The following is a 25585-nucleotide window of genomic DNA, read 5'->3' as shown; positions in this document are numbered from 1 at the left end:
TAGTGTCCAGCTGTAAGCAGAAATTGTCACTGAGTGTTCTTTATGATATGTAAGTCACAGTTATTCTTAATTATTTTAACATCTAAAAATCTTGTATGGTTTGACTTAGTTATAGCACAAATTAAATACAATCAGTCCAAAAGGATGATGTTTAATGCTAAATTTTTAGGACAGCTCTCATCCAACTAATTTGGAAAAATATATGTTGTATTTATATTTAATATTATGGTATTTGTCCTAATGGATTTTTAAATGTTAGTGTCTTAGGATGTTAATACATTAGTGTCCTTTGTAATTATTTAAGTGCTACACTAATACTACACTGGAAAAATAAGATTTCTCCTTTTTAACAGAATATGAATAACGAGTATGTCTTGCTCCTGTTCTGCATTCTTTGTGTAACACAATTGCCAGTTCTTTAACCAGGTTTACAGCATCTCCTGTATAGTTTCATTTTATGGTATTTTCGAGGACTTTTCAGTGAGGAAGATTATTACTGAACTTATTTCCCCTTTATTCTGCAGTATGAGCATGATTTTTTTATTTTCTCTTATTTTCTTATCTACCATAGTCAAAATTTACAGTATATTTAAAGTAGGCTTGCATTTCTAAATTACAGTGTTAAAGAATAGGAAGTTTTCAGGTTAGCATTAGGAAAAGTCCTGGATGGCCCTGTCTTCTGTGTCAGTGAGGTGTGAGGTTCAGTCAGAGTGAAGAGAGCCAGGGATTCACTTCCTGTCCTGATTGCTCCTTGGGAGCCTTCTCTGACAGCCTTCTCCCCATCTCCAAGCCCAGAGTCTCCTCTGCCTCCTGCATGGCCAGGCAGCTCCACAGGTCAGACCTGCCACTGTGGCAGTGCAGGTGGCAGGCCCTGGGCCGCTCAGTTCTGTAGATGAGAAGTGGAGGCGGGGAAGAAACAGTACATTTCCTACCTTGAGGGGCTGCAGCTGAAGACAGAGTTCGTGTCCACATATTACCTTATTTTGTGGACTTTACGATACAAAATTTCTTTGCATTGTAATTTGGGAAACGGGTTGACTGTATTTGAACTTAAAAGTGCCCATATAGGGCCAGAGATTTAGCTCAGTGGTTCCGCTACCTGCTCTACAAGCACAAGGATCCGAGTTTGATCCCCGGTACTAAAAAAAAAAGGTGCACATATATAGTATATTATATTATTTAGTTAAATACTTGGTGAGTAACAGACTTAGATATAATGGAGTTTTTTTCCTCCTGCTACTCTGGATCCTCTAGGCATGCATGATACAAACACACTATTTTGACTTCTCATTCAATTTTAGGTCACCAAGGAGGACTTCGCAACATTTGACTACATACTGTGTATGGATGAAAGCAATCTGAGGTGATGGCTCTTTGCGAGTTGTGTCCTGCTCAGCTCAGTCGTTGGCAGGCTGTGTGCTGGCTGGCATGCCCGTGATGGTTCCAGTGTGCAGCACTGTTCAGAGGGCTGGGAGCTCAGAAAATAATCCAGAGTGGCCTCTCGGTCTGTTTACAGAGAGGCGCCCCTCGGGAAGGGAAAGCAGTTGGCAGGACAGACCCAGGGGCTGTTATCTGGAGTCCTAGGAGATGCATGCACTGGCACTGCATGAGTGATTTCCTTACTGTGTCACGATTCCTGGACTTGTTTCTCAGCTTGTTCCTCCATTAACACTGCCCCCAGCCCATGTGAGGCTCCAAGATAGGAGGCTGCTTATTGGAGTTAGGTTTGTGAAAAGCGATGAGCTGGTTGTCCAGCTCTGGGCCCTGGGCCCTGGCACTTCATTGGTGGACTCATGTGTCACCAAGGAGGAACCTGAGGAACAGTGAGCTTAAACCACACCCTCGGGTTCACAGTGTCGGGTAGGTGTGGGGGCCGAGTCCACACCTCTGACCCCAGCCTGCACCCTCTGCCTGCACTCCCTGCCCGGGCCCACCCTGCCCTGGCCACCTCACTGGCGTTCACACCTGCTGTGGGACTCGGCTCAGTGTAGCCTCAGCGTTTGTGAGCCTACATCATTTCTAATGCATAGTTACTCCATGTCGCTTTTAATTCTCTATGCTGTTAATTACTCATAGGAGTAACAGATACAGTTGTGATAGTTTTGCATGTTTTTAAGTTAGGCTTATTGTTAAACTCATTCTTTTTGTTTTTCATTTAATTTGTTTTGTGCCTATTGTTCTCACTTGTACTGTAGCTTGTAGGTATAGACGTGTCTTGTGGTGGACTTGACACCCTAGCACTGAAAGAGCAGTGCTTCCCTGTGTGGTGGCTGAGCTGGGTCCCCTGTGCCTCTGCCGGAAGCACCTCCCTGCAGCAGGGGCCCAGTTCTGCTGCCCTGCAGCCTGGGCTGACTGTCCACAGGCTGGGTGGCTCCCTGCCTTTTTTCCACGCAGGAACCTTGTGCCAAGGCGCTCTTGCCCACACCTCTGGTTCCTGCCCGACACATCACAGGGCCCAGTGGGAACTTTCAGGTACATGTAGGGCAATCAAAGTGCCCTTTGCCTTTGAGAGCAGTGTGACTGGAGTGGAGCGTTCAGCCTGGGCAGAAGCTTGAGGGGTAAAAGAAGAAAGCTAAGTAGCGAGGGTTGCTGCAGTAAATGTGTGTCAGCACACAGGGTAGGAAGAAATCAGTGGCCCTTTGTCTCAGGGTTAGTTCACATGGCTTTCCGAGTTCCTGTCACCCTGTTTGTGTCTGAAGCAGTATCTTTTTGATAGATTGTTTCACAGTGTACTTCACTGCAGGAGTCATAGGTATTGTCTGACTTAACCTCACGTTTTGTGTGACAGAATCATGAGACTGTCTCTGAGACAGCTGTGGCACATGGCCACAGGGTCCTGTGGCTCTCCAGAGCATTCTCTTTCATTTCGAGTCAGGCCACTTCCGCTAGATTTTGATACGGATGTTTCATAAACCCCTAGCAGATGTCCCTGTTTAACTTGAAACCGTAGATCAGAAAACTAAGTTCATGTTTCGATTTTTCAGAGATTTGAATAGAAAAAGCAACCAAGTTAAAAACTGCAAAGCTAAAATTGAACTGCTTGGAAGCTATGACCCACAGAAGCAGCTCATCATTGAAGACCCCTATTATGTAAGTACAGTTCGCAGTGGGGGCCGATAGAGGGGCCAGCAGGTCTATCCAGCATATCGAATGGCAGGCTTAGGTCTCTTAGCTTTCTTTTCCTGTCCTTTCAGGGGAATGAGTCTGACTTCGAGCTGGTGTACCAGCAGTGCATCCGGTGTTGCAAAGCCTTCCTGGAGAAGGCCTGCTAGGGCTGGCTAGGCCCCTCCACTGGCCCACTCTCACCCCAGCCAGCTCTGCCCTCTCACTCCTGTGCTCAAGCCCCAGGCCCCACCTGTTTCTCCAGACGACCTAACCTTTCTTCTCTTAAAAATAATTGTAGGTACAGATCTGCTGTATTTGCAGAAGAATAAATAAACATGCTTGATTTGGTGTTTATGGGGTACAGTAAGTGTTCTTAGACTAGTTGAGAATGTCCCACTTTGCCCTATTTATAAAACAGTGAAACAAATATAGAACAGACAAACAGCACAATGGAGCAAGAAAGACCCAAAGGCCCAGATCAGCCTCTTAGCCGAGGAAGACCTGGATACCTGTGCTACCTCGAGGGAGTGTGGACAGTGCCTCAGCTCACCTGTGCACTCTCCGCCCGGCCTCTACCCATCACAGCAGCCCATCCAGAGCAGCCCGTCACCGACATATCAGTGTTGTAGCTCATGCACACTCATTGTGCACATTTGTATGCATGTGTTCAATAGTGAATGTTTAAACTTCTTTAAAAAATTTATAGTAAAAGACACACTGCCACGAATTCCCCTCAAAGTCCTCCCCTTTACTTTGGACACACTTAATCCCATCATCCTTGCCACTTTCTGAAGCACTTCTGGAAGTCTTTCCTGAGGGTCTTTAGCTGCGCTGTCCTGGCTGCCTCTGTGTCCTGAATCGATTGAAAACGTTTCCCTCTCATGGTCATTTTGACTTTGGAAAGAGCCAGAAGTCACCTGGTGCCAGATCTGGTGATTAAAGTGGATGAGGACACACTTATGTTTTTAGGAGCTGCCTTTCCATTGGATGGCACTTGACAGCAGCCTTCTCTGTCGTTTTGATCACACTTTGTAAAGGCATGAGAGAGGATATGCTTCAGAAAGGGGCAGGAATTTTGGGATAAGAGTGTTTGAACCTATGGAGAGTATTTTGAGGGGGATTCATGGAAGTATGTCTTACTGTAATAATTTTAATCTAAACATTCACTGTATATTTTGATCACACCTCCTGTATTTAAGATGGAAAGAGGGATTGGTAGAATTGTTGGTTTAATAGTTGTTGGTTTTGTCTAGTTTATTTCATGAGGAGGTCTGCTTATTTGTTCCCATTTAAACTACTCTTCTCTAAAAATTTAATTCTGTCCAACGAGAACAACACTTGTAAGCAGTGTATCTTATGAACAGTTGAGGGGTGTGTCTGTTTTATATGCACATGTAATCTAGATGTCAATACAAATTGGCTTAGGTTTAAAAAAGTAAAAAAGTTGGAAAAGTTTATTAAGTTTGTATGCGTAAATATTGATATGTTAAGAAAGTTATAGCCAAATATAAGTAATTTCATTTCACTCTCAAATTCATATGGGTATCAGAAAAAGACTGCTTTCAAGATAAACTGAGACGTTACAAAGTACAACTGAGATAAATCCAGCGTCTTCCTCCTCTTTTTATTGTCAAATAAAGAAGCATTTGAGAACATTGCCTTTTGTCCCTTTCAAGTGATCTGCGGTGTTCAGCTTCCCTAATTAGTCTGAATTAAGAAATATGATGATGAAAATGAGCCCATGGCTGCCCCATCTAGATCCTCCACTCAGAGTGGGTGACTCTAATCCCTGGAAGACCTGTAGTCAAAGGAAATCTGTCCTCATTCAAAGGCTGAGTGGCTTGTTACCAGAGGGGCAGGGAGATTGAGGAAGAGGATGTGCACCTCCCTGGCCAGGGCTGTGCCCTGGAGAAGACCAGGGGCCCAGAGGATACGTGGCTTTTTGAGCACACTTCCCTCAGAAGGGCCTTGGTGTCCTTAGAAGACCATCTGGCTCCCAGCGGAGTTGCTGGGACTCAGAAAGCAGGAGGTAGGACTGGGAACGTGGTGGTGGTATCCCCACAGGTAAAGAAGTGGGAAGTCAAGCTCAAGTGACTGGCCAGTTAGGAAGCAGGATAAAGGAGAGCACATGTGGCTTCATCATTTAGCAATTGCCTCACAGTCTGAAGGCTATGATGTTCATAACGCAATTCCTTTAGTTTTCTTTGTGATGTACAGAGCTTCAGATAAACTGTAGGGCTCGTGACCACTTTGTCCTTACCATGGTACCAGACCACCATTGCTCACAAGGTCTGTATGAGCAGAATCTACTGCTAGGCTGACCCCCTGACCCTTCAGGTTAGACCCTGGTGAATGTTTGAAATAGATCCACCCATTAATATCGTGGACTGCTTAAAAGCCTTGAGGTTCCTCTTGGTTTGGTGTTTTCATAATGTGGGAAACAGCAGATTCAACCTTATCTGGGATATTTACTACCAGATGTGGCCACGCTATCTCAGGAGATTTAAGAAATGCTAATTGTCCCTTACAGGGATTCTTAGCCGTAGGGTTTCCTTTGCTTATGCCTTTGAAGTTCTGTGACATTCTGCCAGAGTAACGGTCTCTTGGTGGATGTGTAAGTCATGAATGCTTGTTGAAGAGGCAGTCACTCAAAACCATTGATTATAACAAATACTTCATTTATTATTTGTACTTATTTACAGTATTTACGTATTGCACAATAGCTGGAATGCTATTTTACATTTATTATACAAAGGACAAATGGGACCGATGGGTGTGTGCACCGATTCATACTCTACTGTCTGCAAAATATGACTGAACTTTTTTCTTTGAAATTTTTCATGCAGTTCCACATAATACTCTGGGAGTTTAATTGTAAAAGTAATACAAAATATCAAATCATATCATATACTATATGAAAATATAGTTTTAAGATTCTGCCTGTGTTTCTAAAGAAGTATTTTGTGATTTCACCTAATCAGGAAAACGAAGTACTCTTATTTTATAGCACTATACGTCAGATGTGGAGTGTTCTCAGTTTTTTAATAAAGAGTGGCAGGTATCATTGTTGGGTATGATGACTGAATGTTTAGTTGCAAACAGTGTCAACAACATACAAATTCAAAGGAATTTTGGAGGAGTCTGTCTGCAAAAATAAATCTCTGTCCACAGGGTGGATGTGCAGAGTCCTGTCTCCGGGTAGTCAAGGCACTTCTCAGGGCTCCTGGCATGTGCTCCATCACAGCTGAAAGCAGACGCATGTTACACTCACACCCACACTTGGAGCACCAGTCTTGGAGAAGCTCTGAGCTCAGCTAAACACGGTTACACACTTAGAACTGAGGAGCCTCAGTGTGCACATGTATTCCTCTGTGCTGCAGAAAGCTGAGTCTTGTTGACTCGAAAAAATAGTGCATGCAGTTCTGCAGCTGTTACGTGCCAGCTACACAAGGAGTGCAAACTACCTGCTCACATGTGAATGCTTGTGGGACGGAAGCAGTGCTGGGTCTTGTGGTCAGAGTCCTCAGGTGTGTGGGGCAGTTCTGGGAAATGGCTGGCTGTTCTTTCACCTCCTTGTGCACAAGGGTCAGCAAAGCTTGTGGTTTGTTTAGTCAAGATTAAGCACCCGTGTCTGAATACTGATAACCCTTTATTTTTAAAAGAAGGCTAACTTCAAGGTTACTAGGCTGTACTCAGGAAACAAAACCAGCTACTTAGGTACTAATTACTCAGAACTACACTTTATTGAAAATGCTTTGGAGCTCAGCGTTTCATTTAATTGACCTGGGAGTCCCATAGTGAGTGTCTGGGATATTAGGGAATGTCCCCTTTCTCAGGGTCTGAGGAGGTCTGTCAGAGGGGGTGCTCACAGATTGCAGTCTGCTCTTAGCCTTTAAGGGCTCTGGGCCAGGGCTGGGGAGGAATCTGACTCTGTCACCTGGAGTCAGAACAGGGTTCTGGGCACAGCAGTGGCCAGCAGGACCTGTCCCAGGTGGCACTTGCTGATGTTCTGAGCTAACCTGCAAGGTGCAGAGATGTCTGCACTGTATAACAGTATGTCACCCACTGGATCACAGTTTGCTACTGCAGTTTAAAACTTTTAGAATGCAAAGAATTACATCCTTGAAACATGAGTTATGAAACTTTTCATTAACAGGAATATCAGTTGTAAACTTCATCCATTTCTTGGCCAAAATGAACCTTGTGACAATTGTGTCATCTGTGACTGTCAAGCAGGTGGCCTTTGGGTGCAGGAGCTTTGAGCACATGCTGTGGACACCTCCTGTCAGATGTGACTGGCAGTGCGGGGGTGGGGGGTGGGGTGGGCCGCGAGGGCTGTGCCGGCCAGGTCTGCCTGACAGCCAGGGCTGCCTTCTCTTGCCACTTTCCCCTGATGAACCTACGCTACATGACACAGAGTGGAGGGGTGGTCCAAGCCCCCAGGACAGCACTGGCCAGCTCTACGGTCTCCCAGCAGGGGGCGCCTTGCATCAGGGCCCACGTTTTCAGATAATCTGTGTATGTGTGAGGCTGGCTCAGAGAAAGGCTACCTGAGCCAAAGAATGAGTGTTTCTAGACTCCCATGAGTTCTTTGCATCCCATTGGGTTCTGACCTTGCTGTGTGGCCCACCCTGCTGCTGAGGCTTACCTCATCCCTCCATGCACATGGGACTGACAGCCAGCCGGGTAAGAAGCCTCGCACATCTTTTATAGTCTGCAGAGAAAATAAATCACAGGCCCTTGTCAGGTGTGTGAACAACACTAAAATAAACAGTGGTGGGTTTTTTTGAAGCTTATCAACTGCTCTCACCATTTATTTCTTTCAAAATATACTGAATTTCCTGGAGGCAATACGAGGTCTTTCATCTGCAATCAAGGCTTCTAAATTGTTGATTTAATAATTTATGAGTCTTCAGTGACATTCACATCCCAAACAGAAGTTAGTTAACTTGTGAGGGCTGTAAAAGGGCAGCTGCAGCTGCTTTCTGCTGCGTGGCTCTTGGGCTCTGGGAAATACCTCCAGTGTTTCCTCCAAGGAGGCAGAATATTTCCACACTCTGGGATTTAACTCTCAGGTCTCATGCAGCCTGAGCCCCACACCTGAAGTGACCATGACACCAAGACTTCCGCATTAACATTCTAGAGACTTGGTCAAAAGTAGCCAAGAGGTCGGATTGGACAGGATGAGGAAGCAAAAAATTAATTTCTTTCTTTTCTTTTGGTCCTGGGGATGGAATTAAGCTAGTTTCTGAGTACAGACTGCTGTTCTCGACACTGTACAAAATTCCCATCCCACTCGTCTGCCGAGAGCTGCCTCAGGGAAGACACATGGGAAGGTTTAGTCGCCACAGCCTTAAGGGACTTCCTCAGGATAGAGTTCTGTGCAAAGTTGTACTTGTTTATGAATTACTAAAGGTTATTTCTCAGCAGTGTAGAATCCTACTTTAGGGAGTCATTCATGAGCCAGTGAGATTCTGAATGAATGAGCAAACTGACAGTGACAAATCTGCACAAATGTTAGGAAGCTAACTTTACTCCTAAGAATCTCCCTTCTGGATATTCAAAGCACATATCGTTTGGTTCAAAGGGGAAAAATGATGTCACTACTAGTAGCTGGTCACTGGATTCCTGCTCTATTGCCTTCCTTCCATACTTTTTGAAATGTAGTTTTCTTCAATAGACACTGTACCATGGGTGCTGTCAATTATGAGCTCAGCAAATTGTAACTGCTCCCTTTTGCAACATGTCTAGAGATCCTGGTTATTCCCCCATTGCATTCAATCCACCAGTCTCTTATCGGTGCCGTCAGACCACACTGTGCATGTGGACGCCTGAGCATCTTGCCAAAATGCAGATTCTGTTCCTAAGATCTGGGAAGGACTCAGTTCTGCATTCCACCAACCTCCCATGGCTCCAAGCTCCCTCTCACTTCTGGCATTCCAGGGATTTTTCTTTTGCATAGCCTGAAGCATCCAGGAAGTGGTCCACTTCAGCTCTTTATGGGCCAAGAGTAGGAGGAAGCAGCCATGCATCTTAAACTGCACACACCTGCCAGCCTTCCACTTCTGGGCCCTAGGGTGAGCTGGGACCAGTTTTGGTATCTTGTAGCCAAGTTACTCTGAGAAAAAGGAGGTAGCAAATGTGGGGCACAGCACTTTTCCTGGAAAAGGGCTCTGCCGAGAGCTGAACCCTCTGCACAGGAGTAAGTTAAACCTCACCTGTGTATGAGAGGTTAGGCGCATGATCACAGGTCACTTTTACATTTAGAATCTGTACTCCTACGTATCATTGTAAGAGGATATTTAATCCAAAACACATACACATTTAAACAATAGAAAGGTTCGCTGGTCCCAGGAAGCAGGTTAGTAATTCTCAACAGAAGAGAGAAGGGAGAAGGGTAATGTGCACCAGTTTACATGGTGTGTGCAAAGGGTGGGAGGAAACCAAACCCTGCAGGGAGTACATGCTTGCCTGGTGCTGTGGCCTGAAAAGTCTGGGGAGACCCACAACATGATGTCCTGATTGTGTCTGGCGAAGTACCTGCCGCAGAGGACGCGGTTCTGAACTGTGAGTTCTACTGCTCAGAGCACCTGCTGCCTAAACCCAGGAAGAGCTTAGACTTCAAGCAGACCGGCCAGGGCCATTCCAGCCTAGGACTTGGCCACAGACTCGGGTGGTCTCTGAAAGCAGCAAGTGGATTCCTGCTGTGCCTGCATGGCTTTTCTCCTATAAGCCTTAAATGGAGTGATGTTTTATGAAGCACACAAGGAGCCACTTTTGGGGACATAAAATATGTTTTGTTATGGATAAACAGCCAGAAGCTCATGGCAGAGAAAGAAAAACCTCTATGAAAGAGCTAGGCTGAGGACGGATGGAGGATTCTGAAACAGCAAATAAAATTCCTGGGTGATGAGTTATTATCACTGATGGAAAAACAAAACCTCTGGTCAGCATAGTGGAGAGGGGAAAAAAAGTCCGGCCACAAAGTTCGAGGCCAAATCGAATCTACCCAGGTGCCGTGCATGGCAGCAGGCACTCCAGAAGCTCCCCCCTAACCTGTGTGATCTTTGCAGTGGGCAGAGAAGATGGGCACCCTGCCAGAGTTCATAAACAAAACGAGAATGTGTGCTGAGGAGTTCAGCCCATTCCCAGAGTTGATTAATTCCAAGGAATGACCATCAGTTCCAGAGAATGAGACTCTCTTCAGGGTGGCACTAGCTGACACAGGGCCTACTTATCTTGCCAGGTCTGGCCATCCTGGCCCGGCTTCCTGGTCCTACTCCGCAGTTTGGGGGCAGGGGGAGCAGGGCCTCACTTACATGCCGGGATGGTGCAGTCTCGGGTGTTGTGGTATAGCCTGTGGAAGTGTTTGCTGCACTTGGGGCTGAAGTAGAGAGGACCTGGAACACAGAGGGGAAAAGAAAGTCACAAAGACTCTGGCTGAGAGCAGGGAGGGGAGAGGGCGGGGGACATTCACCTGTGAGATGCTTCAGAAACTTGTCCTTCATCCTGAGGTCTCGAGGGACGATTTCTATGTGAGGGAGAGAGACTGTTACACTGCCTGAAAGAAGCACTTTTAAAATGTGATTTTGTGTGAGTACAGAAGACTGGGCACTCATTCCCTGTATCTCAGCATGAATGGAATGGGGAGCTCACATCAGGGGGTGCTTTTCTTCCAAGAGTGCAGGCTGCTCATAAAGCTCCAAGATTGTCTGACTGTCCTCTACAACTAGGGTAGACACAGGGACCAGAAAGATACAGGGTGAAGAAAGTTGGGTCTTTTTGGCAGCGTCTAGGGAATTGGTCACTTTCAGATCTTCATTTCAAAGAGCTTGGGAGTCAAATCCCATAGCATTTCAAAGTTCTAGAAAGAAAATCTGATATTTAGAAGGAGTAAATGCTTTTAAAAGCAGTGGTTAGTTGATGTGGTTAGTTAGGGATGATGTGCCCGAGTGGAGATGGGCATTGAGCTGGGCTATGGGATGGGCACAGGACTCCCAGGGACAGCTCCTCTAAAGCAGCCTCTCACCCCTGCCCTTTCTGGTTCCAGCCTTTGTCTCTGCTCCTTTCCAGTCCTCTGGGGTCACTTCCATCCCACTATGTGGGCTACTCACTGCTCTACGCTGTATGTGATGTGGCCCTCTATTTCCCCAAAACGCTGCCGCCCTCCCCACATCTGGGGAAGGACACTGGCCTCACACTGCCCCAGGACTGGGTGGAGCCGTGTCCCTAGTGGCACTCCTCCAGCCAGTCCACATCATTTTGACTGTATCATTTTTGACCCAATTGTGTCATGAAAGCATTAAAAGCTCAAATGCTTTCCTAGGAAATTCCCCACGGGGCAGCCACTCTGGGAAGGGCTTGACCGCAGGAAAGCAGGACTGTCCCTTCACAGAGTCGGGCAGCTCTGTGCCGCTTCCCAGAAGCACATTGGGGTGGGCACCTGCCAGCTCTTGGGCACAGACCTCCTGTTTCTGCTGGTTTCATTTTCTTTGAGAAAACAAAAACCCTTGGTTTTTTTTTTTAATCAAAACTGATTTCTCCTTTTAAACGTGTTTCTCAAAAAACCATTCTATGCCCAAGCAAACATCAATCAAGTACAACTTCAGGCACCAAAGCAGGCAATTGGGGCAGCCCCACAGCCCGTGCAACCTCAGCCTCTCCGACCCTGGGTCAACACAACCTGCCCAGGGCCGGGGATTTAGCTCAGTGGTTCCGGCGCCTGCCTGGAAAGTACAAGTCTCAAGTTTGATCCCCGGTACCAAACAAACAAACAAAACAAACCATGTCAACACAACCTGCCCAGCACACTGGCCCACTGCCCCTTGGATTCCACACAGCCAGAACCCCCAACCCCTCCGCTCCTTGCTCCACACAACCTGCTGGGGCTCTCACACACTCTACAACTCTCGGTCCACACTGCCTAGACCTCCACCCCCTCTGCCCCTCAGGGTGCACACGGCCCGCCCGGACACTCACCCACTCTCTGCTCCTCTGGGTCCGCCCCGTAGTCGGCTGCCTCCCTGCGGCCCAGGGCGAGGTCCTGCTGGCCGAGCAGCTGCAGCCGCTTGGCCTCGTTAGGGTGCGACTTGCGCAGCTCCTGGGCCAGCTCAGCCAGCAGCAGCCGCAACAGCGCGCGCCGGTCCGCGGAGCCCCGGGGTTGCGTGCGCCCCCGCCCCGGCCCCGCCGTACCCAATACAAGCAGCAGCCCGAGAAGCAGGGGCCGCCCGGGCGCGCGCATGGCCCCGCCGCGGGGGACAGAGGGCGCGCGGGTCCCCGGGTCCCCTGGGCCACCAAGGCCGCGCCGCGCAACTTTCTCCTCCGCTCTGGCTTTGGGCCTGGGCTCACGCCGCCACCTGCGCCCGCAGGAACTCTGTGCCGTCGGCCGGGCTGGGTCCGCGCGCCTGGATCGGGGTGCGCCTGGGTCCGAGTGCCCGGGTTCCAGTGCGCCGGGGTCCGCGAGTCCCCGGGTTCAAGTGAGTCCTGGTTCGGGGGCTCCCGGGTCTGAACGCGCCCCTGTCCGATTCCCCGGGTGCCAATGCGCCCTGGTCCGCGTGCGCCCGGCTCCGTGCGCCCTGGTCCGCGTGCCCGGGTCCGTATCCGGCCGGCCCGTGTGTCCCTCGCCGAGCGCAGCAGGGTCGCGGGACGCAGGTGGTGCCGCTCCAAGTGGACCGCGGTGGCCCGCTTCTTATGCCCGCGGCCGCCGACGCAGGCGGGTCTCCCGGCGCAGCGGCTTTAATCAGCGCGCCGCGCGCTCGGCCGCCCGACGCGCGTCAGACCCCCCAGCCCGCGCCCCGCGCCCCTCCTCCCGCCCCGCCCGCCTCCCCGCCCCTCCTCCCGCCCCGCGGGTGCCCTCCCGTCAGGTTCCCGGGTTCCTGTCACTTGTGACAGGATGAGAAGAGACGCCTTTGCCGGGAACTCGGATCTGTTGTGTCTGAATGTAGAGCTTGGGCTTTTAAAGAGGAGTCGCCCGAATGCCTGGCGTTTCCTAAGTGGATTCGAGCCACTCGTGTCGGGACCCGCAGGCGTGGCACGGTCTACCCCGCCCGCGAGCCCGACCGCGGAAGGGACGCTGGAGACGCACCTGTGAGACCCTTTTTCTTGTAAAACGCGTTATCAGGCGAGTGCGCACTTTCCTGTCTTACAGGCGCCGTCTGGGAAGGAGCTGGACGTCCCTCGAGCTGTCCAGCTGGGAAAGGTGCGCTCTCCGACCCGAGGGACCGAGCGCAGGCGGGTGGAGCCTCTCCGGGCAGGTGCACACCGCTGCCGACCGCTCCCACGCACGTGGACGGCTGGACCCAGTCCCTGAGGCCGCCAGTCGGTCCGTCTGTTCGTCCTGTGGCCGTCCGCCTCCTGGCCACCGCCCCTCCCCGCACTGGGTCGTTTCCCCGGGAAGAGAAGATGTTCGCCGCGCGGGCGGGCAGAGGTGGAGACGGCAAAAGGGACCCTTGTTTGTGCGCCTGTGTCTTGGCGCTCCTCTAAACCAAAGGGTTTGGTTTCCAAGTGAGGAGTTTTGTTTTATTTTGGATATTTTTGTTTGCTTGCTTGCTTGGTTTGTGTTGTAATTTCTTTCTTTCTTTCTTTCTTTCTTTCTTTCTTTCTTTCTTTCTTTCTTTCATGGAACGCAAATATTTCTTTTCTTTTCTTTTTTCTCATGGAACGCAAATACTTCTTTTCTTTTCTTTTTTCTTCTTTTTTTGGGGGTACCGTACCGGGGATCGAACTCAGGATCTTGTGCTTGCAACGCAGGCGCGGAGCCACTGAGCCCAGCCAGCCTCCAACGCGAATATTTCTGATGAACGCACCTAGAAAAAAGTTGCTTGTCACATAGATCATAGGTGGATAAACAGGGACATATTTCCTTTCCTGAGGAGAAACCCGTTCCTCTAGCAAGAGCGACGCCTGCTGTCCAGTTTCCCCGAGGCTGCACAGCCAGTTTAACCCTCATACCCCACTGCGAGGCTACCTTTTTACTATTTTAAAAACTTTTTCTATGTTAGTCACATTTTAGGCTTATGTAGACTTTTTTTTTTACAATAGCATTTATTATACAGAATCAAAAGCTACACTGCTGAAAAAACCACCAGTAGAATCTCACACACATTTCTGCCAGCTGAGGAAGTTTGACGGATGTTCTCTTTTCTCTTGCAGCCTTTGGTGGGTGGGTTTCTTGCCTGACCCTTTCTACCACCAACTGCACGTGCGACCCTCACTCACTAGATGCTCACAGGCAGGGACAGCAGACACAATCGGATGTCCTTGGTGCTCGACTTTAGGAAATAAGGCAGCTAAGGACAAGACCATTCGAGTGTGAAAAGTTCTGCCCTGAAATAACTCTGGATGCCCTCATTTTATATAAACAACTTTTACAGATGTTTAAAAACTTAATTGAAAAATTGTGTTGATTTATTGGTCTTTACTGAACTTTGCAGTTTGCAGTATAGTGAGGCTGAGCTGCGTGGGTCCTCTGCTCACCAGACTTGTACGCTGTGCTTGTGACCAGCACACCTGACCAGTGGGCTTGCTGGCCGTGGGGCTGAGCAAAGGAAAGCAGAAAAAGTCACAGGGATTCGAAAGTCCTACTGACAAATCAGCAGCCTCTCCACGTCTTCTTGGGCAGTGTTCTACTAGAAAACCATATAATTCTATGGTTGTTACTGAAAAAGCCTGAAAACAACAAAATGCAATGTTCCCTGCAAAAAAAAAAGCTGAAGATAATTCACTTGACGCCTCCCCATGAGCTTTGTCATTTAATTTCAGGAAAAAGAGCTGCTATAATCATATTAAATAATGTAATTTCCTCCTAGTAAGTGAACAACTGTCTACTGTCAAGGGTCCAAAAGGCCAAAAAGGTAAGAGAGAAAATGAGCATCAAACTGTATTCTAGAATTCCTAGTCAAAAATTATTTCCTTTGCTAGATTTTAGCTGTTTTCCTTTTTGAGAAAATTATGTTGGACCATAGAAAGAAAAAACATCAGGCAGGAAGAAGTGTATTTAATTTACTGAATACCCATGTAATGAGATGGGAAGGTTATTTTTTCCAGTTATTAACAGTATAAACACAGTTCCTGCATTTCAACTGCAACCCTTATTGTCTTGTCCCTAAAAGGTATATGTTTATTTTTAGATGAATATTAACTGCCTTCTACAACATACAGAAAAAAACTTCTACAACATATAGAAGAGTACACCAAAAAAATATATACACGTTTCAGGAAAAGAAAAATCATATGCTGCTTCTTCAACAGATAGTGTTACCCTCTTATGGGGGATACTAGAGGATGTCATATATCACAGAAAACCCGCTGCACTGCAGCCCTTAGAGAAGAAACTGAAAATGCACGTACAGCTATCTCAATGACCGAGGTCACCCAAGCAGCAATTTGCCATACTAATAAAAGTCTTGAAGCTCATGGCTACCACTTTGAGCACCTCTTGTAATTGTAGAGGCCAAAGGTAACTTGTATTAATCTCATGATATTTCAATAAATTTACTATTAAAATATTTATACAAGTTTTTCTTTTCCTGAAGTGTGTATATATATTTTTTGGCACTCTGTATATAAATCAACATATTTTAAAATGAATTATTGCATTTGTTCAACCATTATGTTAATCATTTAACAATCTAACAGCTCTTATTGGAAAGAAAAACAATCACCTTTCATACAAGATAACATGTGCTACAATGAAATATTGCTTAATGTGTAACTTTTACCAGTTCTGTTGTTTTTACTCCCAATATGCTGTTAGTGTGCTAGAAATGTACTAGAAACTCTACAAAGCTTTTAGGAAGACAAGACTTCTCACAGGACCAACTTCTTAGTACATACCAGGTGTGATCAAAAGATACTGTGAATGTTTAAGTAAAATAAAATTTACAGTAAAAGACACATTGCTACGAATCCCTCTCAAAATTGTCCCCCTTACTTCGAACACACTCATCCCATTATCCTTGCCACTTTCTGCAGGAGCTCTGAAGTCCTCTTTCCTGAGTGTCTTTAGTTGAGCTGTCCTGGCTGCCTTGATGTCCTGAATGGATTCAAAACATTTCCCTATCATGATCATTTTGGATTAGGGGAACAGCCAGAAGGCACATGGTGCCAGATCTGATGACTGAGGAGGATGAGGACTCCCCACCTTGACGTCCAAGCTGTAAACATGACTGTCGTGGCCTCTGAATGATTTGCTGCCCAGACTGCTCAGACACGAGGAAACAAATCACTAGGCACTGCAGCCAGGAAGTTCCCCAGGGCTTCTCTCCTCAAAAGATTTGCCCTGGAAAGCCTTGGAATCAAATTTGCATGTCTACATCTCCAAGCCTCTGATGGCTGTGGCTTGTTGATTCCTGAGACACACGTGGGTCATGGTTCCCATTGTCTCAGTAGAAAGCCCCTGTCTTCTTTTTCTTGGTGCCAACAACAAGACCTTCCTTGGCTGCACCTTTCAATGTTCTCCTGTTCTCAGCTGGCTGGAATTTTTCATCTTTCTCCTCTGCCCCTCTTTGCTCCTGATTGTCACTGTCAGTTTTGTTAAACCATCCAGTCATATGTACGCCACTGCCTGAATTCTGTGCTGCCTTATAATTTCCAGTCAAAAAAATCTGACAGATATTTTAGTCTATCACCTTTAAGATTGATTACCTGCAACGTCTCAGGGCACAGATGCAATGCACCCAAGTTCTTGGCCACGGTATCCTAAGGGTGGTCTCTAGCCCTATTTCCAGCCCAGCCTTGATTTCCATCTGAAGTCTCATCAGCATAATCTTTCCTGTCCACTTTCCCACCAACATTCTGGACTTCTGAGCCCCCAGGAATGGCCTGTTAAGCTCCATCTACAACATCCTCGGCTTTTTCTAGCCTGTTTCTCCATACTTTCCTAGATTCTTCCTGTAAGTCAGTTTCCAAAGACACCCCATGCCCCCATCATCAGGTATAGTCACAGCAACAACTCTACTTTTTGGTACCAATTTTCTAGGATTCCTCAAGGTGGTAATTGACAATGAAAATTAACCCTCACAGACACTAGCACTGCGAAAGCCAGTGTTGTAGAAATATAAAGAACGTGTAAAATGAACCATCTCTTCTGAAGCCAGAGGATCATAAAGTGAAGATACATTGCATCGTTAACCACACATGACGATGTCCTACCTCAGCAACCTTGGAAGACATGAGGGGACACTGACTGTGGAAAACCCTGAACAATGGGTAGGCATTGCTTGCACTGGCATAGGAGCATCAGAGGCAAACTTCCAAGGGAGGCCCAAGAGGGGACAATCGGAGATGGAACTTCCTGAAAGCTATGTTCTCCCCAGAATGCAGTCCAGAATAGTGGAAACCATCTCCCTCGGGGAGCTGATTTCTTAACATCCAGCAGGCAGTGACAAGAGGAAATAACACCTCAGAGGATGTGTGACCATTAAGGTGTGTTAAAAGATTGTAAAAACCAGCTGATCAATAATCAGTGAGCCTTCCCTAGTGTGAACAGTCTTAAGGTTGTAATTCCCTTTGTATTTCATTTCTCACAGAAAGCCATGAAAGAAAGCACATTCCAAATCCTGTGGAACATCTGGGAATGAAAATCTTTGACTTGTTCAAAGCTGCATAGAAATCTATACTTAGAAAGTAGACAGAAATATCCTGAATTTGTAACTTTTTATTAGACTGGCCAGCAATCAGCACTGTGATTGAGGGCTCAGACATGGGAGTTAGGGCTCTACCAGGACTAGGAATCCAGACCAGAGCTGAAGGTGCAAGCAAGTAACTGAGAAAAAAGACCAGTGACTGAGGATCCAGACAAGTAACTGAGGATCCAGACCAGTCAGTGACTGAAGATCCAGACCAGCGACTGAGGAACAGACTAGTGACTGAGGATCCATACCAGTGACTAGGGATCCAGACCAGAGACTGAGGGCCGGGGATTTAGCTCAGTGGTTCCACTGCCTGCCTCGAAAGCTCAAGGACCTGAGTTCGAGCCTCGGTACCAAAAACAAAAAACAAACAGACCAGAGACTGAGGAACAGACCAGTGATTGAGGATCCAGATCAGTGACTGAGATCCAGACCAGTGACTAAGGATTCAGACCAGAGATCAGAGATCCAGACCAGTGACTGAAGATCCAAACAAGAGCATGTGGAAACATTCCCCAGTACAAAAGTTTATAGTACATTTGGAAAATTTCAATTTCCAGAGTCCCTTCTAGAGCAGAGTGTAAAGAGAAAATAAAAGAGAAAACACCATTCTAAATCCTATTCTATGTTCTTGAACTTCCTCCTGAAGTCTATGATAAACGATTGGTGATTTAAGAAGGCTATTTACATTATCATATTCATGTTTCCTGGGGGTGGTTACAGGGAAAAGACAAAGGGATTTGAGGCTACTGGTAGGTCATAAGAAAACTTTCCAACAGTTCACCCATCCTCTCATCGACCCATCTGTCCATCCATCCATCCATCCGTCTTTTCATCCTCCACCTTTTATTCAACTATTCGTCTATCCGTCCATCCCTCCTTCCATCACCCATCCACCCAATCACTCCTTCCTTCTGTGACTCAACAGAGAGACAAGTGCTATTTCAGTCCTCCAGATATAACAGTCTGCACTTACAGAATTCTTTTCTTTTCTTTTTTTTTGTACCGGGGATCAAACTCAGGACTTTGCACTTGCCAGGCAGGCAGCAGTACCAATGAGCTAAATCCCTGGCCCCACGCTTACAGAATTCTTGCTTCAGAGAGCAGACGCCGGCAACAAGCTAGCTAAATAAAATGAAAGAAAGTTATAAGTAGTTCCAAGATGGAAGGTGAAATAATGCAGAAGGAAAAATATGCTAAGACACAAATGACCTAAAGCAGAACCTATAGTGTGTTTGTGTGTGTACATTTGTGGTTGGAACCCAGGGGTGCTCTACCACTGAGCTATATCCCCAACCCTTTTTATTATGAGATAGACCATCTCTAAATTGACCAAACTGCCCTTGAAATTGTCATCCTCTTGCCTCAGCCTCCTGGGTAGCTGGGATTGCAGGTGTGCCACACTGTGCTCAGTGGGAATCTACATTTGATAAGGAGCCTGAAATGACTGTCTTTAAGATATGACATCTAAGTTAAAACTCGAGAATGGCAAAAATCGCTTTTCAGTAATACAAGTGAAAAAAGGAGATAACCCAGAAGTAGGACGTGGACATAGGTTAGAGAAAGACTTGGCTTCTCAAGAAAATCAACCCTTTAAAAAATTGTTTTATCCTCAGAATGACATTCTCAGCAATGTACGTTTCTCTACCTGCATTTAAAAGTACAGAGTGGGAAAATACATGCTTGAACTGGGAGCTGTTTACAACCCCCATCCAGTAATTCATTCACTCAGTCAGCAAATATTGACTGTGGCCCATCACAGGCTAAGCACAGTTCTGGGGAGGTTGGGATCTCAGGAAGTGCAAAGGTCACTCCTATTGCTGGGGTTATTTAAGATGAAACCAGCTTAATAGAAAAAGAAATAGAGAATTAATAAAATAATTAAAATGAAAACCATAATAATGTAGAACACCTTCACTCCGCCTCGTCTGTGTACTGAAGACAGCAGTATTTCAGTCAGGGCATTTTTGCTACTTTCTGAGTGGAAGGAAGCACATCTCAGAGGCAACCTGTGCTGAGGAGGCCTGGTGTGTCCGCACTGTGCAGAGGTGGATGGGTACCCAGCCTGGTGCAGCATTGGGAAACTTACAGAGTTTTGGGCCATGAGAAGGACCCTCATGTCCACTCAGCCTGTCTCCTTGCTGTAGGGAGCCACATGGGGGCCTGTTGGCCTGAGAATGCCACCGGTTCTCTTTGGTGTTAACCGTGATGTGACTCTTGACATCTGATTTTGCTCTACCATTTGTCAGGTGTTGTTAATAAATGTTTGAGTATTGCCTCATAGATTCTTTAGACATTTTTATGTCTGTAGTCCAGCTACCTCTCTACCACAAGCTAAATTTATTTTTTTTTAAATAAAATGCCTTCCTGTACCATGCCTCCCTTGCAAGCTCAAGGTCCGAAGTTCAATCCCAGGTACCAAAACAATAAAACAAAATAAAAGTGCTTTCTCTAGTATGTCCCTTGCATAATTCCAAAGTGCCTAAAGTGAAGTGAATCAGCCTCCCAGTGAGAGGAAACCCAAGGTGGAGTAGACAGCCAGGCAGCCAAGGGGGTGGCCTGAGACCTTCCTTCAAGATCTTGGCTTTTATTTTCCCATATGTAGAATGGGTTTACTAATCACTTCTTTTTCATGTACAGAGTCTTTAAAAAAGGATTTAATAAAATAGTATCCCCTTCCCTTAACCCATATAAACCTTGTTCACCACCAGCTCCGGGCTGATCGCTTTGTGGAGAAACCTCAATCAGTCCTCCAGTGTAATAAAGCTGTACACTTGGCTCCAACCTCCAGGTATGTTCTCAATTCTTCTTGGCCTGATCTTGCTATACCACTAAGAGCTGCCACACTGTGGACTGTAAGTCTGCCATTACGCAGGGAGAGGGAGGCAATTTTAATGCTCTGGACAATGGTGTCATTGCCATTTCAGTGTGACAGGTCCCAAGACAGGCAGCAAAGAACAAATATTGCTGTAAAAGAACAAGCCCCCTAAAACTAGAGTTCAGAAAGGAAAACCAGAGGTGCATTTGTTTAAAAACAACCAAGTCGTAAACAGCAGGAGAAAAGAACAGCTGTTGCCGCATTTATAAAGAACATTCATATCTACTATTTTATTAAATCCTTTTTAAAAGTTGTAGCTTTCACTGGGCCCAGCTATTATCTGATTTGACTTGCATGTACAAGAAGTGAAAGCTCTTCGCAGTTTTGACTTTCATTTCAACTCTCGTGATTAGGAGATTTGTGACAGAATAGTCCCGTATGTAGGCGTTTGGTAATTGTAACTTCCTCCATCTTTTAAAATGCATTCCATGTCGAGAAATTGCTATGTAATGTGTCAATGTCTACAAAGTGCAAGAGCAATAGGGTGCAGAATGGAATGTAAAATCAAAGCCTCAATGCTTCAAAACACTTGGCATCTGCAGAAATTTCATCTGAATGACGGGCACAGTGATTCTGCTGAGCTAGCTCTCAGACTGTGCTTTTGATTACTTAATGTATGTCCCTGAGAACTTAGGTGAAATTTAAGTCAGAATGAAACATACATGTGGTAAAGAGGTCTGTTTCTCAAAGAGCCTGTGAGTAATTCATTAGTAAAGCAAATAAACACTTCATAAGAAAAATCACTATTCTTTTTTTAATAAACCTAAATTTCTTTTCTTTTTTTTTGTTAGCAGGGATCGAACTTGGGAGCTTGCACTTTCGAGGCAGATGGCAGAACCACTGAGTTAAATCCCCAGCCCCTAGACCTAAATTTCTTTATGGCATAATGTAGAAATTATTTTTTGGATGTCTTAGAATAATCTGGTTATTTCTGTCTATTTTACAATATTTGTCATAATATTTTACAACAGTTATTTTAATATTAGTTTTTAAGATTTTATGACAACCCAGGAACAGTGATATTGCATTTACTGCCGGAGAATTCTGCTTTTCCAAGCCTTGTTAATGCTGAGCAGCCTCTGGCCGACCTTGGGCTGAAGCTTTGAGAAGACAGGTAAAAGTGCACTGAAGCCCTTTATGTTACCCAAGAAAGGTGCATGTTCATCACCATTCCCATCGTGGTTACTTTCCAGGAAAACTTTTTGGCGGGTCAAGGAGCGATCACTCCGCATTTTATAGGTATTTCTTATCCTTGTATATGCATTGTTTTTCTCCCTCAAAATGTTGACATACCTGTCAGATCGGAGAAATCAGATTTGAATGAACTAGAGCCAACTTACGCACCCTGACTTCTTCAGCCCTGAGTGCCCAAGAGCCGCTCCCATGGTGGTGTCCCAGGTACTGGTGCTGTGCTGGGCCTGCTGGGTCCCCAGCTCCTTTGGGTAGCTTGCTAGGAAACCAGTTGCAGCCCGCCCATCCCACACGATGAGGGACCCTGGACTAGTTTCCAGTGAGATCCCAGGTGATTCGGGCCCATATTCAAGGTCGTCATGTTGAGCACACAGGAAACCACAAGCCAAGCAGCAGTGGGGAACACTCTCAGGAGCTCCAAGTCTGGATTTGATTCTGCTGCTTGATCTTAAGCAGTGTTTCTGAGATCTGAGAACACATCAATGATTTTCAACTTTCTTAAGCAGGGAAATCTCTACGTATTTTTTCCAAGTGTAATAATTGGCAGAGCCCAATTAAAAGAGTTGTTTCAGGCCAAGTGAGGTCAGGCCTCTTCCTGATGGCTCTGGTTTCTGGTCTGGGGCTGGGTTCCTGTGACACAGGGTTAGCTCCAGACCAGGGCTCCTCTTTGGATCATGGGCAGAACCTTTGGGAGACAGCTAGATTATGGGGTGTATAACTGACTTGCTGTTAGGAGGCAGGGCCTGGTCAGAAGAGGCGGGTCGCTGGGTGTGTGGCCTGGAAGGGTCATCTTCCTCCCTTGACCTCTCTGCTTCCAGCTGCCATGCCATAAGCTGTTTCTCCTCTGCCAGGCCCCTCTGCCAGGCTGCCCAGCCTTAGAGCCAGCCAACTATGGACTGAAACCTCTACCAAGTGAACCAGAATAATCTCGTCCTTTAAGTTCTGGGTGTTGGGTATTGTGTCTCAGCAAGGAGAAAGTGACTAAGACACAGGCCTTGGCCAGAGCAGTTGATTGAGTGGGTTCATGCTAGGTTAAAGTAATGAATATGGGGGTTGAGATTGGTAGTATGTACCAGAAAACTCAACGACCAACTTGGCTCCTTACTCCCAGCTCCAGGGAGCCCAGCTGGGGCAGCAAGTGAAGCATCAGAGGAAAAGAGGGAAGACAGCTCCCTCCTGGGATGCTGTGAGCTGAATGTCATCTGCTGTGAACATGTCCTTTCCACTGTCCTCTTGCTCATACTTTTGGGGCTTGAAGTAGGAGAGGCCTCTAGGCTTTGCCATAGCCCTGTGTCTTCCCTACAGTCCCTCCACAGCTTTGGAACGATGCTATCATGAAACCTTCCTCTGACCATTCTAATGACAAGGCGAGAGTAGGCTAATAGCCGTCTCTGGCACAGGGACCCTGACCTCCAACCCCATCTGCTCACATGCCTCATTACCCCAAACAACCCTCACTACATGCTGCCCCATGCTCAAAGTCCAGGCTTCTGGACCAAGAGCTGTGCTTCCAGCAAGGACCAGGTGTGGTTCTTCCAGGCCACTTAGCTCAAAGCTAGGACTGCAGCCCACAGCACGGGGACAGGCCACACAGCCCTGAAGAACTGGCACTGTGCTATAGTCACTGGCCACAGCACATGCAGACACTGGTGAGGCATGAGCCCTGAGGCAGAGGCCACAGCCTGTGATTGGGTGTCCCTCAGGACCACAGGGAAAACCAGGCAGCCTCTCACCTCCTGACCCCATGTGTGAGAACAGTGACACACACGTGTGTACTATGTGTAGTTAAAGCCACTCTGATTTTTCTGTTACATGTTTAAAAGTCACCGCTAAATCACTGTAGATCAACTATGGCCTGGGCAGGATGAACTTACTTGCAGTTTGAACGGAATATGTGTTATCAACCTCGAAAATAAAAACATAATATCTCAGATGCAGAAGGGGAGAAGCAAAGAGAGCTGCTTATAGACTGGAAGGACAAGTGGCATTGTCTAAAATAAATGTGAGTAAGGTGCATGCATTTAAACTTTGCAATGGAACAATGGAGAAACAAAAATTAGAGAAATAGTTGCATGTAGCATTAGTGGGGTGGAGTAGCTAAATCTTTATCATGCTCAGAAATCAGCAGACATCATTAAAACAGTATAACTTATTTAAAGTAATCTAAATCAGTGGTAGACAACCCTGGGTTTGATCTCCAGCACTGTAAAAAAATTGATCAAATAAATTCATCAGCCCGGGTGTGTCTGATTTAACTCGTCACCCTTTGATACTCTTAAACTGCTGCTGTTCCCATAGTAACCTTTGCTAATTTATGCCTCTGTTAAATGAAACTTTAATTCACATTAAATTCTGCTCTTTTTTGACCATGAGTTGTTGTTTTAGGCATTTTTGTGTCCAATTCTTTTTCTGTTTACTGTTGTGATTTTTCCCCTCCTGAATATTTTTTCTAATAGTATAAATAGCTATATATTGTGCCATGTGGATGGCTAAGCTTCACTAAGATATGCTTAGAGAACATGGTATGACAGACTTTCTCTTTATATTTTGTAGAATAATACCAGTAATATTGAATGTGGACTTTAAAAAGAAGGAAAAACAACTTTCCCCAACCTAAGCAATTTCCCCTTAGACTTTCCCCTCCCTACAGCTGTTGTTCTTTGTTCTATTACAAATAAAATCAGTAACTTTATCCCTGTAAGTAAGGTCTCACAACCTCTTCTTTTCATAATATCCCATTTTTACCTAACCAAGGCCACCAAGATAAGTTACAAACTGTCACAGTTTAACTGCCTTGATTCCGCCTCTGTCCCCAAGATTTATACTGTTAGGTAGAGCAATCCCCCTTTGCAACATGTATAAAACTAGAGCCCTTCCATTGCTCTGGGCTCAGTCGTTGGACATGAGTTTGCTGAGCCAGTGCACATCTAAATAAATCCTCCTGTTTTACCCATTGATCCCTCTGATCTCTTAAATTCCACAACAATGTGAAAAATATACACTCCAGTGGAAAAGAAATGCATGATCTGTATTTATGCTTTGGAGACAAAGTCCCTGGGAAGTCTGTTCCTACACTTCCCATACACCCAGGACAGACAGAGTCATAGCCCTGTCTTCTCTGGCACTCTTTTCCTCTCCCTTTCCTGCTGTTCTCTTCCCTCACCAAGAAGTGACTCCTGAATCTTTTATACACTTTTAAACAACAAAAGAATTCATCTATTTTGCCTGAGGGTTTCTACTGAGCATTTCTTGCTTATCCAGAGATCAGTATTTTCCCTTGGCAGGCTGACTTGGGCCTGATTGGAAAACCATGTTGGAGGAGACTGACCATTTAATTGAAGAGCATAGGTCTGTGATGTGCAAGATTTCCCTCCTCTGGAGGCTAACCCATCTCTTTCAACTATTTCAGAAAAATTTCAAAATGGTAAAATGGAAAGTATGTTAATTACTCTCACTAATAATTCTCTTGATATGATTCTGTAAATCTGATAAAGCAAATTGAATCTGGTGGAAACACAATGGCATTCAGCAGCCCCAGGTCAAGGCATTGTTTTATTTCCCCCGTGTTATTCCAGAGAGCTGGTGGTTATGGAAGGTGGTCGGCTCTCAGCACCAACGTCACCCACCCCACAAAGATGAGAGGAAGGAAAAGTTTCCTTCAAGTGAATTAGAAACACCCAATGCTAGTCTTGAGAATCAAACAGCTACATGCACCTCGACGTATTGATATCAGCTCTCCAGAGAGATTTTAAGATGTGACTTAACATCTCCACTTAAGCAA

General features: G+C 46.1%; 2 protein-coding genes across 13 annotated transcripts in view; one reads left to right on the top strand and one right to left on the bottom strand.

Annotated features, from left to right (window-relative positions):
• Positions 1-24768, top strand: part of Acp1 (acid phosphatase 1) — a 32708-nt gene extending 7940 nt beyond the window's left edge. For 3 of the 12 annotated variants that reach the window (XR_015446752.1, XM_004868297.4, XM_004868298.4), the window contains exons 4-6: positions 1302-1363; positions 2985-3090; positions 3195-4762. Coding sequence is in view for 10 of the 12 variants with exons in the window: in XM_004868297.4 (XP_004868354.1) it covers positions 1302-1363; positions 2985-3090; positions 3195-3272 (246 nt within the window). In the remaining 2 variants the exon portion in view is untranslated. Of the gene's footprint in view, positions 1-1301; positions 1364-2394; positions 2473-2984; positions 3091-3194; positions 4763-20446; positions 21343-21404 lie in introns of those variants that run through there. The other 9 variants (XM_087199682.1, XM_087199681.1, XM_087199683.1 and 6 more) reach the window with 9 other exon arrangements.
• On the bottom strand, positions 4262-12883 carry Alkal2 (ALK and LTK ligand 2). Its single transcript, XM_004868303.4, has 5 exons — positions 12085-12883; positions 10583-10636; positions 10425-10505; positions 7754-7819; positions 4262-6349 (listed from the first exon to the last, which is right to left on the bottom strand). The coding sequence occupies exons 1-4, from the start codon at positions 12344-12346 to the stop codon at positions 7755-7757; spliced, it is 462 nt and encodes a 153-aa protein (XP_004868360.1). The 5' UTR covers positions 12347-12883; the 3' UTR covers positions 4262-6349; position 7754.
• Positions 24769-25585: the final 817 nt, after the last annotated feature.

This window comes from Heterocephalus glaber, unplaced genomic scaffold (assembly GCF_053883595.1).
Source record: "Heterocephalus glaber isolate CG9 unplaced genomic scaffold, H.glaber_assembly_v1.0 deba00001724, whole genome shotgun sequence".
NCBI lineage: Eukaryota > Metazoa > Chordata > Mammalia > Rodentia > Bathyergidae > Heterocephalus > Heterocephalus glaber.
This window is presented reverse-complemented; position numbering and strand designations above follow the sequence as displayed.

What these genes read in the sequence shown, in the direction of transcription:
- Alkal2 (XM_004868303.4), bottom strand. Translation starts at nt 12,346, where the DNA reads ATGCGCGCGCCCGGGCGGCCCCTGCTTCTCGGGCTGCTGCTTGTATTG. An exon ending in GTTTCTGAAGCATCTCACAG is followed by an intron (nt 10,506 to 10,582) that starts GTGAATGTCCCC and finishes TCTGTGTTCCAG; the next exon opens with GTCCTCTCTACTTCAGCCCC. An exon ending in AGACTGCACCATCCCGGCAT is followed by an intron (nt 7,820 to 10,424) that starts GTAAGTGAGGCC and finishes TTTTCTCTGCAG; the next exon opens with ACTATAAAAGATGTGCGAGG.